General features: G+C 40.3%; 1 protein-coding gene across 3 annotated transcripts in view; it reads left to right on the top strand.

Annotated features, from left to right (window-relative positions):
• LOC144764069 (uncharacterized) overlaps positions 1-14,777 on the top strand; it is an 87,244-nt gene extending 72,467 nt beyond the window's left edge. Inside the window, exons 3-5 of one of the 3 annotated variants that reach the window (XR_013596307.1) lie at positions 9,997-11,752; positions 11,834-12,172; positions 12,592-14,777. Coding sequence is in view for 2 of the 3 variants with exons in the window: in XM_078650225.1 (XP_078506351.1) it covers positions 10,312-12,211; positions 12,380-12,822 (2,343 nt within the window). In the remaining variant the exon portion in view is untranslated. Of the gene's footprint in view, positions 1-9,996; positions 12,255-12,337 lie in introns of all 3 variants that reach the window. The other 2 variants (XM_078650225.1, XM_078650224.1) reach the window with 2 other exon arrangements.
• Positions 14,778-15,364: the final 587 nt, after the last annotated feature.

The raw sequence follows: 15,364 nt of genomic DNA, 5'->3' as shown, positions 1-15,364 counted from the left end.
TTGTTTCCTCTTCTATCCCGTCCACTATCCTTCAAAATCCAAATAACTGACTAACCTATCCACCACTTTAATTACTTTCATATTTCACTATATTAATTCAACACTAATCCTATAAGGGTCCCGGAGTAGCGTGCTACTTGCCGTAGAAGACTTTGACCACTCGTCAGGGGTAGTAAGCGCAATATAAATGCAATTACAATACAATACAATGTGTGTCTATTATCTTGGATCAGTACATATAAGAAATGGTAACTGTGTAATTCCGTTTGTGCATGCACAAGCACTCATTCATGCATTAGCGGAATGATGCTACCACTGGTCCACTAGTTTTGGTTCCATCATCAAGCCTTTTTTAGGTTGAGCCTATTGCGGCAGCGCGCATGCGCTACTGGCTTTGCGAGGCATGCAGTAATGGAGTGTGGAGTGGAAGCTCGGCCCACTCTCCCCCCATGTTTTTAATTGGCTTGTGTAATTTTCTTTCATAAATGATGCCATCTGATTGATTATGAGGCTTGTTAGTCCCTCATGATGGCCATGTCATCACTCCTACATGGGGGAAGAGACAATGCTACATGGGGGAAGAGAACAGGTATCAGTGATGCATAAGCGCTTACACAGTGACCAACATGCTACATACATTCATATAATAATCACCTGTATGTGCACTCTCTTCACTGAGTTAAGTCTTGCAGGGTAATTAGTACACGCAATCACTGCCTCTAGGGACTCTCATTCTATCCTTGTGCTTTCAAAGTAGTAGTAGTAGTTTCTCATTACAAGCCATTACACACTGTAAAATAATAATATAATCATAACAGAAAATAACAGGATGGCCCTCAGCCCTTAACAGGAGGCGTGCACGCCAAACGAACATAACAAAAAAAGCAACAAAAGAGTATGCTAGATGTGCGTTCACAACACAGTAGGGCAGAGATTGTCCCAAAAAGAGAAAGGTCCAAAGGGCTCTGCTATTGCCAAACAGACTGCTTTACTCTGCTTACATTTGTGATTACAGAAGCGTTAGTGCACATTTCAAAGCACACAACTTGTCTTTCTGAGCACTGGTCAAAATACACTAGGAGCCCTGTTCCGATGCGGTTTGGAAATCTTCCAGACCAAATCGGTTTGGGAATGGTTTCTGACCGACTCGGATCAGGAGAATCCAACCGACCGAGTACGATGCATCCGGATCCTTCCAGTTACGATTTGGTTGGACTCATATTGACTTCAATCCGACCAAATGCTTAGGCTTCCATTGAAGAAAGGGGTGGCTAAGACAAAATCGGGCACCCTGTGGTGGACACCCCCTGGTGCCTGCCACACTATACATGACTGGTAAGGGGGACACATGGGTACCCCACAGACCCGATTGGGAAGGCTCAGAGTGCAGGGGGGCCCGCTACAGGCTCCCAAAGTCTGATTCCGACTGCTGATTCTAGTCGGACAGCACAATTCAGAAAGGCTGTCCAAATCCAGCATCATAATCGGTCGGTCGGAAACGCTGCCTATACAGACGTATGATTCTGCTCCATACGGCTCGGTCATTCCAAATGGCATCCGGTTAGGATTGGAATCTTCCTAACGCCTAACTGCATCGTACTCGGTCGGTCAGAAAGACACATTCCCAATCCAAATCTGACGGAGCAAATGCTGTTAGGAGGCCTTCCAAACCACAATGGAATTGGCCCCAATGACTCTATGAGCACAAAGTTCAAACACACAACAAGTCTCTGTGAGCACACTCCACTTAGCTGTTGGCCAGGGAGGCCTTATTCCATAATCTGTTCTGGCTGCCACAGGAGGCTGCAAGGAGTGAAGCAGAGGAATTCCCTGTGGGCGTTTCCAGGAAAGGGAGCTGATCAGCACCAGACCCTGCAGGAAGGAAGCTGAGGAATTTCCTTGAGAGCATTGCCAGGAGTCAGCTGTTTGACAAGGAAGGAACCGAAACAAAGCTAAGTACCACCAGCTTGTCAGGCAGCAGTGGACAACAACTGCCACACTCACAGGTAGGGGTTGCATAGCAAGAGGAGGAAGCAGCCTGCAGGAAATGTGCAGGAGGTTACCTTTCAACAAACAAGCAGTGGTGACAACACCTCAGTAGCCAAAACAAGCATTGGCGATGCTAAAACAATATATTTGTCAAACAAGCTTTGGCAATTTTACAATATGTATGGCACTCATGGACTTCCTGTATCTATGACCCTTACGTTGGAACCAAGACCACCATAGGAGTTGACAGATTGCACAGGAATGAGACAATGCGGATTCCCAACTATATGTATCATCATAAGGTGCTTAAAGTACATTTTCCCAATATCTTTATATAATGAATGAGTCGCTTCCCTGCGGCTTAAAGCCTTCAAGCTTAAATATGTGGTATGGAATTTTGAATCTAGATTTTGGGAGAAAATTCTACAGAAACAGGGATATTTCTCCTGATTCTTTATATCATTCCCCGATTTCCAGCAATACATATTTTTTTCCTTACTTACATCAGCTAATTTGATGTTACTTTTCTGAACATTCATCTTAACGTAATGTTTCAAAGTATATTTATATAAAACACTTAGATTTCTTTGGAGTGAGATCCAATAAGATTAAGTCATCGGGATACAAAAAAGAATAACACTTAACATTTTCATATTTGGTGGGAAATTGTTAAACGAAATTGATTAGGTGAATCACATTGTCAGGTTGGGTCATGGTTTGAATATGATTTCCAGACAAGCAATCTCTAGGCTTTTGGGTCACAAAGCGTTTTCAAGACGTAAGAGAAAGAAGTTACAGTTATCTTGGAGACAAATATTAGCTCAGCAATTTACTTAGTTTATTTTTGTGGCTGCGTGGAATTTCAAGATGGCGGCCATAGTCCCAGTATTCAGATTGACATTTGTGTTAGAGCGTTTCTTCAATCATTATTTTGTATTTTAGCTGCTGCGCTGAACCTCAATATGGCAGCCGTAATTGTGGAACTGAGTTTAGCGCTCTAGTGTTTGAGCGTCTAAGGAGATCCTTTACATTGTGCGCGAGCGTTAGAAGCTCTGCGCACTTCAACTCCCGCATCGGAGAAATCAGCTGGGAGTCGCCGGAGCGCTCAGTTTTCAGTCAGGATTATTGGCGAAAATATTGGTTTCTTACTTGGAAGTTGCAGAGAGATTTAGAAGAGATTTAGAGTGGAATTCCAGCATTAGAAACGATCGTCGAGAAAATTCAGGTACTATTCATCTATTCTAAAAGGAAAAAACAGTTCAGAACTTTGTATTCTCAGAAGTTAGTCAATTTTCATTGAAATTAATCAACTAACTAGAGACTTGAAAAGACACAGAATTCAGTTTGAGACTTCATTCTTGATAAATAATAGAACCAGCATTTGGGCATCTTATTTATCAGCGCAAGAATATCAAAGGATAATTTAAACATCAAAGAACTATTATTTTATTTTATTCATTTATTAAAGTCCATGAGTACTAAGTACGGGCGAATTTTGCGGATCCGTGGTCCGCGAATTTGTGCGAAATGGCAAAAAAAGTGTGCAGATTTTTCCCGCGAAATTGCAGATTTTTTTTTGCCATTTGCAATAATGTTATGTCGTGTACCCTAGTGTGTGTGTGGTGGGGCCAAATGGGCGTGGCCTCCATGCGAGTTCGCATGCCATGAGGAGATAGCAGACTTCTGGTCACAGGAACTACACAGGGATGGCACTCGAGAAACACATGGATGCAAAGACCTCCTCAAGGATTACAGCTCATTTTCGACGGCAGATATGGGGATAAAGGTCACTTGCACAGCCTCGCTCACAATTTTTTAGGGCTGATTACTACGTTACTGAATTTGAGCATCAACTCGGACACCTGCTTTATTGATATCTGTAAGTGCTTCCTGTTGATGTTTAATTTTTGTGACAGGAGCATCGTGCCAGAATGAATCCCGCCCTGCGTGTTTGTCCACGAAGATGCCACAGTTTTGTGCAATACCTCTACTCAACTGGAGTTCTTTCTACTGGCTAATCAGTAAGTGCTACCTCGTTGGGTAAATGTATAGTGCTTTTACTACACTGCAACTGCATAAAGGGCCAGAAGATGTGTCTCCAGTGACCATGTGTGCCTCTAACTTTGATCCCTTGAGTGAGCTGGGCATAAAAAAAAAGAAAAATCCGCCTGCTCGCTAATTCACAAATTGTCGGCAATTTCGGGAGATTCGCGGATCGCGAAATTGCCGAAAATCCACAAATTTCACGTGCGTAGCGGATTTTTGGCCCATGCTTAATGAGTACAAATATATTCATAAATCTAACAAATAACATAATTTCCCTCAAAGAGAAAGTCATTCACAGCAAAGACAAAAAGAAAAGACAGTACAATCATCAAAATAACACATCAGTCCTGGATATCCGTAACCTATAATTACAAAACTAAACGCAGCTAGTCTTGTTATAGCTGCTACTGTCTGGCAAACACAAATACAATCATCCTAACTAAGAGAGAAAGATATAATGAAGGCACAAGACAATACGTTTATGCCTCCATGTAATTCATAACTACCCCCCATATCTGGCAACCTAGTTTCCTTTTCCGTCTACCCTTCACGGCACATAAACTATATTCCAAATTAAAAATTGACAGAAATCTTGCCCGCCATAACTCAAAAGATGGGGGGTCCTTTTGTAGCCACATTGATGCGATACAGAGCCTTGCAACGGCAGTAGCAAGAAAAATCAAATATACAAAATGTATGGGTAAAATATCAACTGTCGATCCTTTTTCAACCCCCAACAGAACCTGAGTGGCAGATAATCGTATAGGTACCCCCGAAATCTCAGCCTGAAATTTCTCTATATGCCTGCAAAACGTGGATAAGTGCCTGCATGAATAAAATACGTGTACAATATCAGCTGCTTCGGTCCCACAGCAAAAACACTTAGCCCCATTTACACAACCCCACGCGGACAATTTGGCTGGCATGTAATTTAAATTAAATACTGTTTTAAAATGTTGGGCGTGCAGAATTGCTGACATGAATAATTGCCCCGCCAGCTCTAAGGAAGTCTCCAGTTGGATACCCTGACACACCAATAAGTTGTCCCATTTATGATTTTGAGCTTCCAAGTCGTTATCTAATGCATCTAACATTAAAGCATACTGTGTGCCGATCCGTGATCCTTTCCGAACTGCCTCAACAAGGGGATTAGTTTGAATTCTCCATCGGGCTTTTAAAAAGTAATCACAAATTTGTAAATATTTAAAAAAGTCAGCCCGAGGTAAATGAAATTGATCACCTAATTGATCGAAAGATTTCATGTCATTTACCAGAAATAGATCACCAACTGTACACACCCCTTTGTCCCTCAATTTCCACATTATCCGGTCATAGAATACTGATGGAAAAGAGTAGTTATTGTTAATGGCGTATACCAAGATATCTTCTGCACCCCAAACTTTTTTTTAGCCACTGTCCATACTTTGTAAGCAGCAATAATGAGCTTGAACCGAGTGCGCTTATAGTAGCTCCCGTCCACGTTAATAAACAGTCTATTGTGGGCGTCACTACCTAGCAACATTTGATAGATGGAGGGGGATTCCGCACTAGTTGCTGATTCAACGCCAGTCAAAAGTATACTCATACGCTGTATCATACATACGTAATAGTACAACGTAAAATCTGGAACAGCCCAGCCCCCCTGTTACCTGGATAGGACCATGTACCGCATTGCTCTGCGCGCTTTGCCCTGAGACCATATAAATCTGGCACATATTGTTTGCAACAAAGCAAGACTACTTCTTGGGATCTCTATAGGGACTGCTGTAAAAAACATATAAGATTGTCGGCAAGATCAGCATTTTAAGAACATTGCATCTTCCCACCATAGTTAGAGGAAGGCACTCACAGCAATCCAATTGTTTCCGAGTCTCTGATACCAGCCGCTCCCAATTAGATTCTAAAAATGCCCTCAGACAGACCCGGATCCTGATCCCCAAATAGAACACTTCTTCCAATACCCTTGGATCCACAAATGCATGTATGTTAGGGCATAAAATTTGTGCCTTTGTGGAGTTCAGTTTATAGCCAGAAGCTGCCCCGTACTGTACCGCCAGTTGCTCTATTTCAGGCATACCCATTGCTGGATTTTTTGTTACAACTGCTACGTCATCGGCATAGGCGAGTACACGAAATTGATCTTGCTGCAATCTAACTGAAGTTATCCTGGGGATGTCCTTGTTCCCCTTTACTATTTTCCCTCTATATTGATCCTTTTTTTTAAATGTTAGAAGAAAGAACTATTTAACTGAAGACAAAGAAATATCTAAGATAGAAAAGGACAGGAAAATTATATACATGAGAGATGATTTAATTCTCAAAACAAAAGACTGAATATTTAAAAAACTATTGTAGGTGAATATATATATATTTATACTCACCAACAAGTCGGCTTGATCTTTTATGGACAAGTACTGCATCTAAAAAAGAAGAGTAAAAAAGGATAGAAAAAGACAATCAAAATAAAAGACTTCAACTACAGCATATTAAAGGACTATTCACAGAGAGAAACTAAGACCACTGATTAAGCAGGTAATAGTTTATAAGAGTAAAATAGAAACTAGAGCAGGAGAAGTAGTTAAAAGAAAGAATCTGTAACCTTGTGTTTTTGTTGTTACAGGAACTGAATACCATTAGAGGGTGATCAGCACGTAATCTTACAGTGGCAGTCTCTTTTAATTCCCATTCCCCTTTCCCTTTCTTTACTGCTAGTTGAATATATTTTGATTGCAGTGAAGATGAGGAATTGGGAAGAATTCTTCAAAGATAAAGAATCAAGATCAATTCTTCTGACCCTGTGGAGTCAAGACTCAGGTACTTGGTTGATAACTGACACACATATATAAAAGGAAAAAGTAAGGGAGTTAAAATATATCCTTGCTTAAGTTCATAATCATGTAAATCACCATGGGGTGACCCTGTATCCCTCAGAACCTGGGCAATACAATGTAATATAAACAATGGTTCTGTCGGTTATGTAACCTGATTACTTCAAAGTATGATTTGAATCATTCACAGTTCAATTAGTCATATGGTTACTTAAGACAGTGCTCCAAATTAGGAGCTTACTCACAATGCAAATCCAAACCAAAAGAGTTCAGGGTAACCATCCGTTTTTAATCTATGAATTAATTTTCATTCATAAACACCCTGTTTGTACATGAAGATTATTCAATCAAGACTTATTTACAATTTATAAATACTTTTTACAAGACGGCGCATTAAAGAATGAGTGAATAAAATGTGACATAAAGTGCAATAGTGACATTCAAACGTGATTATTAACAAGTGAGTGAAGGGGGGAAAGGAAGGGAAGCAAAAAGTCTTTTTTGGCCAGTTCCAGTATTCAATTATGATTATTCCAGTAATCCACTTAAGTTGGCTTTGGTAAACTGGATATCCTGTACTTGTCAACAATTTCAATATCGTCGATGTTTCGACCCTTTGGACGCCTTAGTGTGGGTCTAGGGTGGGTCTTCTTCAGGACATGGGGCAGTGGTGTAGCGCCGAAGGCCCTTCGTTGGTTAGGCCCTGAGATATTGCTGAGGAAGGTATGGAATTTCAGGCGTATTGGACTTTTCAAATCCAGTGATAGGGAATAGTGATTCCCGCCGTGGTTTCTGCATGGAACATCCTAGAGCCCAAAAAGATTCCAAGGCTCATTGGGATTAAGATCGCCGTATTACTGGTACAATCTTGTAAAGTAGACACAGTCCCTTAATCTGCATCCGTACACGAGACCTGCTTTCATCCGCTCGCTCCTGCAAGATGTGTTCGGCAATCCAGTATATTAGTTCATAATCAGTCATAATTACATCGGACACTGCTTAAGCATTAGAGCCGTGTTTGTAAACATAATTAGAAGATGGGGATTCCGTCATACCCCTTTTAATCCTTAATCACCAAGTATTTGTGGTCTGACAGTAAGCACTCAAATGAATGTCTCGTAGTTAATTATATGCACTGGATTCACGGTACTGACTAAAGTCTCCAATAACTCTGAAAACTCTGTTGGAAGTGAGGAAATCCTATTCTCTCCTGTGAAGCCAGAACATTAATAGAAAAACGTAGCTGGTAGCTGCTCAATAGCGCCTGATCCAAAATGACCTTCAGAGCAATAATTACACATTGTATCGCACTGTCAACAAAGCGCCCAACTAGGTAGTGGTAGTGTTAGAAATGGGATCTCTGGTTGGCTAAGGCTTGCGCCAGAGCCAGGCAGAGACCACCACTCTAGTCAGGGCTTGGGAGTTACACACCAAAGATAACCCCTGCTCACCACCATGGTAGCTTGGCACGAGCAGTCAGGCTTATCCCGGAGCCCATGTGTAAAGCATTTGCGCACACACACAACAGCAACAACATCCCAGGCACACCACAAAAGGAACTCCACACAAGGTTATATCAAAAATAGCCTTTGAATTCTCAAAACACATTAGAATAGTAGCGATACAAAAGGGGATGATGGACGGAGCGCTTGAGCAAATCAAACACTCATCCCCAGTCAACTGATTTGGATTTAATCCATCACCATTCTTTAGCTCACTCTGCCACCCCAGTTCAGACATGGACATATGCAAATCAGTCTGTCCCTGTGCCTCATGGGAGCAGTCCAGCCCGAACTGCCAAGCCATGTCTTCCCTGGACCGGAAACAAGCATCCTGGGACCACATTAAGAAAACCCTCAGACAGTGCAATTACTCTAATTGATTCCTGCAAATTAACATTTTTTATTAAAAATAACGGTGCGATCAGTACACGGGGGAGTGGTGTCCAGAAGCAGCTGACCACAGACAAGAGGACACCCAGAGCCACAGGCTCACCAGCCCACATGGGTTTTAATCGTAATTTTATTAACTGCCACAATGATGAACTCACACGAGGTACATGGTGTATGCACTACAGGACCCAGAAGGCCATTTCATCTGACCACGCCCTTGAAGGCAGGCTTTAATATCACGAGTGCATACTGCATCATCATTGCCAAGCAGGAGCCATTGAAGAAGGGATAGACTCCCGAAACCGGTCTGGCTGTAAACGAACAGATGGTGACTGTTCTCTCTGCGTCTCCTGTTGCAGCTGCTCCTTAAAGAAATGGATCCAAATTTTACCATTCTTGTGGCTTCTTCCACTGAGGGCTAAACTCTTTGTTTGAATATATATATATATATATATATATATATATATATATATATATATATATATTGTTTGATATTAAACTTGATATTCAAGGATTGTTTTGGTGGTACATTTGATGACTGGTGTATATTACTGTATGACGGTGTAAGAGGTGATGAACAATAGAGGTAATAGAATCTAGTTTTCCAAGAGAATTTATTTGTGACGATTAAGTCTTACATGGAATCCTGTCTCTTGGATCAACAGGGCCTCTTTTTATTACATTGACATAAAGTAGTTCTAATCCGCCTGTTCCTTGACTAGATATGGTCAGAGTCTCAGATCTCTAGAGTTACACTATGTTAAAGATACTCAGATTACCTGTCTATCCTATTCCATACTCTCTGATACTATAAAAGACTCCCTTGCAGCATACGCTTATGTTTCCTGCCGTTATTGTGATGTTCTGTCTTGCATGGTCCATTCACTAGAAAAGGCTCCATTTTGTATTTTTGTTAACCTGTGTGAGAATAGGAAGCATTCCCTTGATAAGAAAGGAGGCATTGTGTTGCTATGTATTTAACATTGTAGCGTGTCGTAGGGAGAGGGTCTCACTCAATGAACAAGGATTGCTCTTTTAGTCCGCACTCCTCGATAGAAGGGGATCATTGAAGGATCGTATGCCCTTACTCTATCTACTACATCTTCACATTGAAAGTGTAACCTAGAATTTCATTAGCGCATTTGTCTTTATGAACAATTACATGCCAATACATTTTCGTGATGGACTCTGCATTTAAGCTTATCCAGTGTGTTTTTATTTTTAAATCTTTTTTCTTATAGATGAAACAAATGCAATAATGATCGAAAAAGGTGAAGGCAGTAAACATTACTTGTTTAGGAAGTGATGGAAAAACAATATGCCTCGAGATCACTTCCCATGAAGGCTAATGCCGTGCCAAAGTCTTTTTATACAGCTGAAACCCCATACTGTCCAATGAGGTCTGCACTTGGCACTTAGGGACCAGATGATGTACATAGAAGACATAACACACTGAACAAACTGAAGCAAGTCTGATGAGATGCTTATTATGAAGGAAGAACTAACCTAGTATAGGAGAGAAAACAAATAAGAGAAACCGTGTGCATATGTAGAAGATGACAACACAATGTGGCAAAACATATAGAACAAATGGAGATCTAGAACTATATCAGAAAATCCACACGGGGGAGAAACCATATCAATGTGCACAGTGTGGCAAGGCATTTATAAGTAATGGAGAGCTAAAACTTCATCAGAAAATCCACACTGGGGAGAAACCATATCAATGTACAGAGTGTGGCAAAACATTTAGAACAAATGGAGAGCTAAAACTACATCAGAAACTCCACAGGGGGGAGAAACCATATCAATGTGCACAATGTGGCAAAGCATTTATAACTAATGGAGAGCTAACACAACAACAGAAAATCCACACTGGGGAGAAACCATATCAATGTACAGAGTGTGTCAAAGTATTCATAACAAATGGAGAGTTAAAACGACATAAAAAAATCCACTCTGGGGAGAAACCATATCAATGTGCACAGTGTGGCAAAGCATTCATAAGAAATGAAGAACTGAAGCAACACCAGAAAATCCATATTGGGGAGAAACCATATCAATGTACAGAGTGTGACAAAACATTCATAACAAATGGAGAGCTAAAACGACATAAAAAAGTCCATACTGGGGAGAAACCATATCAATGTACAGAGTGTGACAAAGCATTTATAAGAAAGTGGCACCTAAATCAACATCTGAAAATCCACACTGGGGAGAAACCGTATGAATGTACAGAATGCAACAAAGCATTTATAAGAAATCTAGAGCTAAAACGACATCAGAAAATCCACACTGGGGAGAAACCATATCAATGTGCACAGTGTGGCAAAGCATTCATAACTAATCCTGAGCTAACACAACATCAGAAAATCCATACTGGGGAGAAACCATATCAATGTACAGAGTGTGAGAAAGCATTTATAAGAAAGTGGCAGCTAAATCAACATCTGAAAATCCACACTCGGGAGAAACCGTATGAATGTACAGAATGCAACAAAGCATTTATAAGAAATCAAGAGCTAAAACGACATCAGAAAATCCACACTGCGGAGAAACCATATCAATGTGCACAGTGTGGCAAAGCATTCATAACTAATCCTGAGCTAATACAACATCAGAAAATCCATACTGGGGAGAAACCATATCAATGTGCACAGTGTGGCAAAGCATTCATAACTAATCCTGAGCTAATACAACATCAGAAAATCCATACTGGGGAGAAACCATATCAATGTACAGAGTGTGACAAAGCATTCATAACAAATGGAGGGCTAAAACGACATACAAAAATCCATACTGGGGAGAAACCATATCAATGTACAGAGTGTGACAAAGCATTCATAACAAATGGAAAGCTAAAACGACATACAAAAATCCATACTGGGGAGAAACCATATCAATGTACAGAGTGTGACAAAGCATTCATAACAAATGGAAAGCTAAAACGACATACAAAAATCCATACTGAGGAGAAACCATATCAATGTTCACAGTGTGGCAAAGCATTCATAAGAAATGAAGGGCTAAAACGACATAAACAAATCCATACTGGGGAGAAACCATATCAATGTACAGAGTGTGACAAAGCATTCATAAGAAATGAAGGGCTAAAACGACATAAACAAATCCATACTGGAGAGAAACCATATCAATGTACAGAGTGTGACCAAGCATTCATAAGAAATGAAGGGCTAAAACGACATGAAAAAATCCATACTGGAGAGAAACCATATCAATGTACAGAGTGTGAAAAAGCATTTATAAGAAAGTGGCGGCTAAATCAACATCAGAAAATCCACACTGGGGAAAAACCATATGAATGTACAGAATGCAACAAAGCATTTATAAGAAATCGAGAGCTAAAACGACATCAGAAAATCCACACTGGGGAGAAACCATATCAATGTGCACAGTGTGTCAAGGCATTTATAACAAATAGAGAGCTAAAACGACATATAAAAATCCATACTGAGGAGAACCCATATCAATGTTCACAGTGTGGCAAAGCATTCATAAGAAATGAAGGGCTAAATCGACATATAAAAATCCATACTGGGGAGAAACCATATCAATGTACAGAGTGTGGCAAAGCATTCATAAGAAATGAAGAGCTAAAACGACATAAACAAATCCATACTGGGGAGAAACCATATCAATGTACAGAGTGTGACAAAGCATTTATAAGAAAGTGGCGGCTAAATCAACATCAGAAAATCCACACTGGGGAAAAACCATATGAATGTACAGAATGCAACAAAGCATTTATAAGAAATCTAGAGCTAAAACGACATCAGAAAATCCACACTGGGGAGAAACCATATCAATGTGCACAGTGTGGCAAGGCATTTATAACTAATGGAGAATTAAAAGTACATCAGAAAATCCACACTAGGGAGAAACCATATAAATGTACAGAGTGTGACAAAGCATTCATAAGAAAGTGGCAGCTAAAACAACATCAGAAAATCCATACTGGGGAGAAACCATATCAATGTACAGAGTGTGACAAAGCATTCATAACAAATGGAGAGCTAAAAGGATATCGAAAAATCCATATTGGGTAGAAACCATATCAATCTGCAGAGTGTGGCAAAGCATTTATAACCAATGGAGAACAGAAGCAACATCAGAAAATCCATGCTGGGGAAAAACCGTATGAATGTACAGAGTATCACAAAGCATTCATAAGAAAGTGGCAACTAAATAGACATCAGAAAATCCATACTGGGGAGAAACCATATCAATGTACAGAGTGTGGCAAACATTAAGTACAAATGGAAAGCTAAAACGACATCAGAAAATCCATACTGAGGAGAAATCATATCAATGTGCAGAGTGTGACAAAGCATTAAGTACAAATGGAGTGTTAAAACAACATAAAGGCGACATTGGAGAGAAACAATATCAATGTACAGAGTGAGGCAAAGCATTGTTAATAAATGGAGATCTGAAGCGACATCAGAAAATCTATTTGGGAAAAACCGAATGAATGTACGGAGTGTGACAAAGCATTTTTAACAAATAGAGAGCTAAAAACAACATCCGAAATTCCACACTGGAGAGAAACCATATCAATGTACAGAATGTGACATGGGATTTGTTAGAAAGGAAAATTTAATTTAACATCGGAAAGTTCACACAGGCGAGAAACCATATCAATGTATTGACTTTCACAAAACATTCATGACAAATGGCGATCTAAAATGACATTAGAAAATCCACATGGAGAGAAATGCTATGTACATACAGAATGTGATAGAGTCTTAAATAGGAAGAATAAGCTAGTACAGCATCAACAGATTTACACTAGGGAGTAACCATGTTAATGCACAGAATGCAACAAGGGAATTGCTACAAAACAACATTTGATATGACTTTAGAATGCTCACATTGAAGAGAAACTATATAAATGTTTTGAACGTGAGAGTGCATTCATAAGGAATGGAGAGCTAACACAATATGAAGCGTCACCACTTAAGACTACACTGAATGTGACAAGGCATTTATTAGCAAGGGAGAGTTACAACAACATCAGAAAGTCTCTGGGAAAATCTGTATGAGTGAACAAAATGCAACAGTGTTCTTAATGACGTAACCGTATGAATGTAAAGAAAGTGACAAGGAATTTATTAGAAGGACACGGCCTATATAACATCAGAAGTTCCACATAGAGTAAAACCATATGCATGCACCTACCACTTACTGAGACAAGGCATTGTTTAAAAAACCCACACCTGCTCACAGTGTTTTGTTTCATACAGATACCCCAATATAGGCTCAGTGAATTACCGAACCTTTTACCTATATCTTCCCTGCCATTACACTACATAACGGTTTTTGGTAGTGACATTATACCTAGTTACGGTGCTGCTTACAGGACGTGGGTTTTTTTCCGAAAAACTAGCCTCATCCATTATGCATGAGGATTCTTGGAATCTCAGCAAGACTACCATCTCCTGCATAATAACTATGTATAAGGGTTATTCCTTCCGTCATCCTAGTCCGACATGACACAGCAAGGTAGATCCCCTGAGGGTACCACTTTGGGCATATAAACACCATATCTTTCCTGAGGCAGGGGGAGGGGAAGAAGGACTTTCATACTGACACATTGACGCGAGACGCTGAGGTTCCTACAGGCAGACACTCCAGATCGCAGTGGTGTGACATCCCTCGCAGTGTGTCCATCTTCAGACCAAGACAGGGTCACACAGTCTCTCATTTCAGGTAATGGGGTTGACTTTATCCTAGGGGGATTCTTGGCTCTACACCTACATAAATGTTAGGTACCCGTAGGTACATCAAGATAGTGTTGCATTGTAGGAGTAGGGATTTATTACTGTCATGTATTTTATATTCTGGTCTGTATTCATTGTTCTAGCACTATGGTAGGAATCTACCATCATTTTACTCTTTTGGAACTTATAATCATTTAGATCTGTTTGTCTTATGGTTGTTTCAGCACACCTATTTTACAGCAGAATGACGCTGGTTCAATAAATGCTTATTGAAAAAGGTCCCTACTGTTTATTCTGTGCATTACTCTGAAACAAAAGTGAGCACGAGTAACTGAGCGAAAAGTACTGCACTGTTTCCACGATCCCTGATGGGACAGAGTTGTTATGTTCAATAGTTGCTAAAAACTATTCTCTCTTTGGTAAGAAGGGTTTATAGTGACACTGTGAGCTAGCTGGTATACAGGCTAACATACCCGGTGGGGGTGCCTGGAATATGCTGGACACCAATCCCGCAGTGTATGTTGTCTGAACGTGCAGATCCTATATATGTTTATAGGAACTACACGACAACAGCTATAGGGGGATGAAGTAACTGAGCACAATGTGGAACAAAGGAACATAAACAGTGGCAGTCATCAAAGGTGCCAAAGGATTAGTCAAGAAAAGGTTCCAGGACAACTTGCCCCTTTCCTACAGAGGTGACAATATGCAAACTCCAGATAGCAGCAAATGGACAGAAAGCAACAGCTACATTTCTTTATACAACAAACCAAAGCACACAGCAGAAGACCAAGGTTTAGCACGTCAACTTCTTCTGTTTCCAAATTTCTAATAGTGGTCACCATCCGCCGCCAGGGATGTCCGTCAA

This window comes from Lissotriton helveticus, chromosome 6 (genome assembly GCF_964261635.1).
Source record: "Lissotriton helveticus chromosome 6, aLisHel1.1, whole genome shotgun sequence".
Lineage (NCBI taxonomy): Eukaryota > Metazoa > Chordata > Amphibia > Caudata > Salamandridae > Lissotriton > Lissotriton helveticus.
This window is presented reverse-complemented; position numbering and strand designations above follow the sequence as displayed.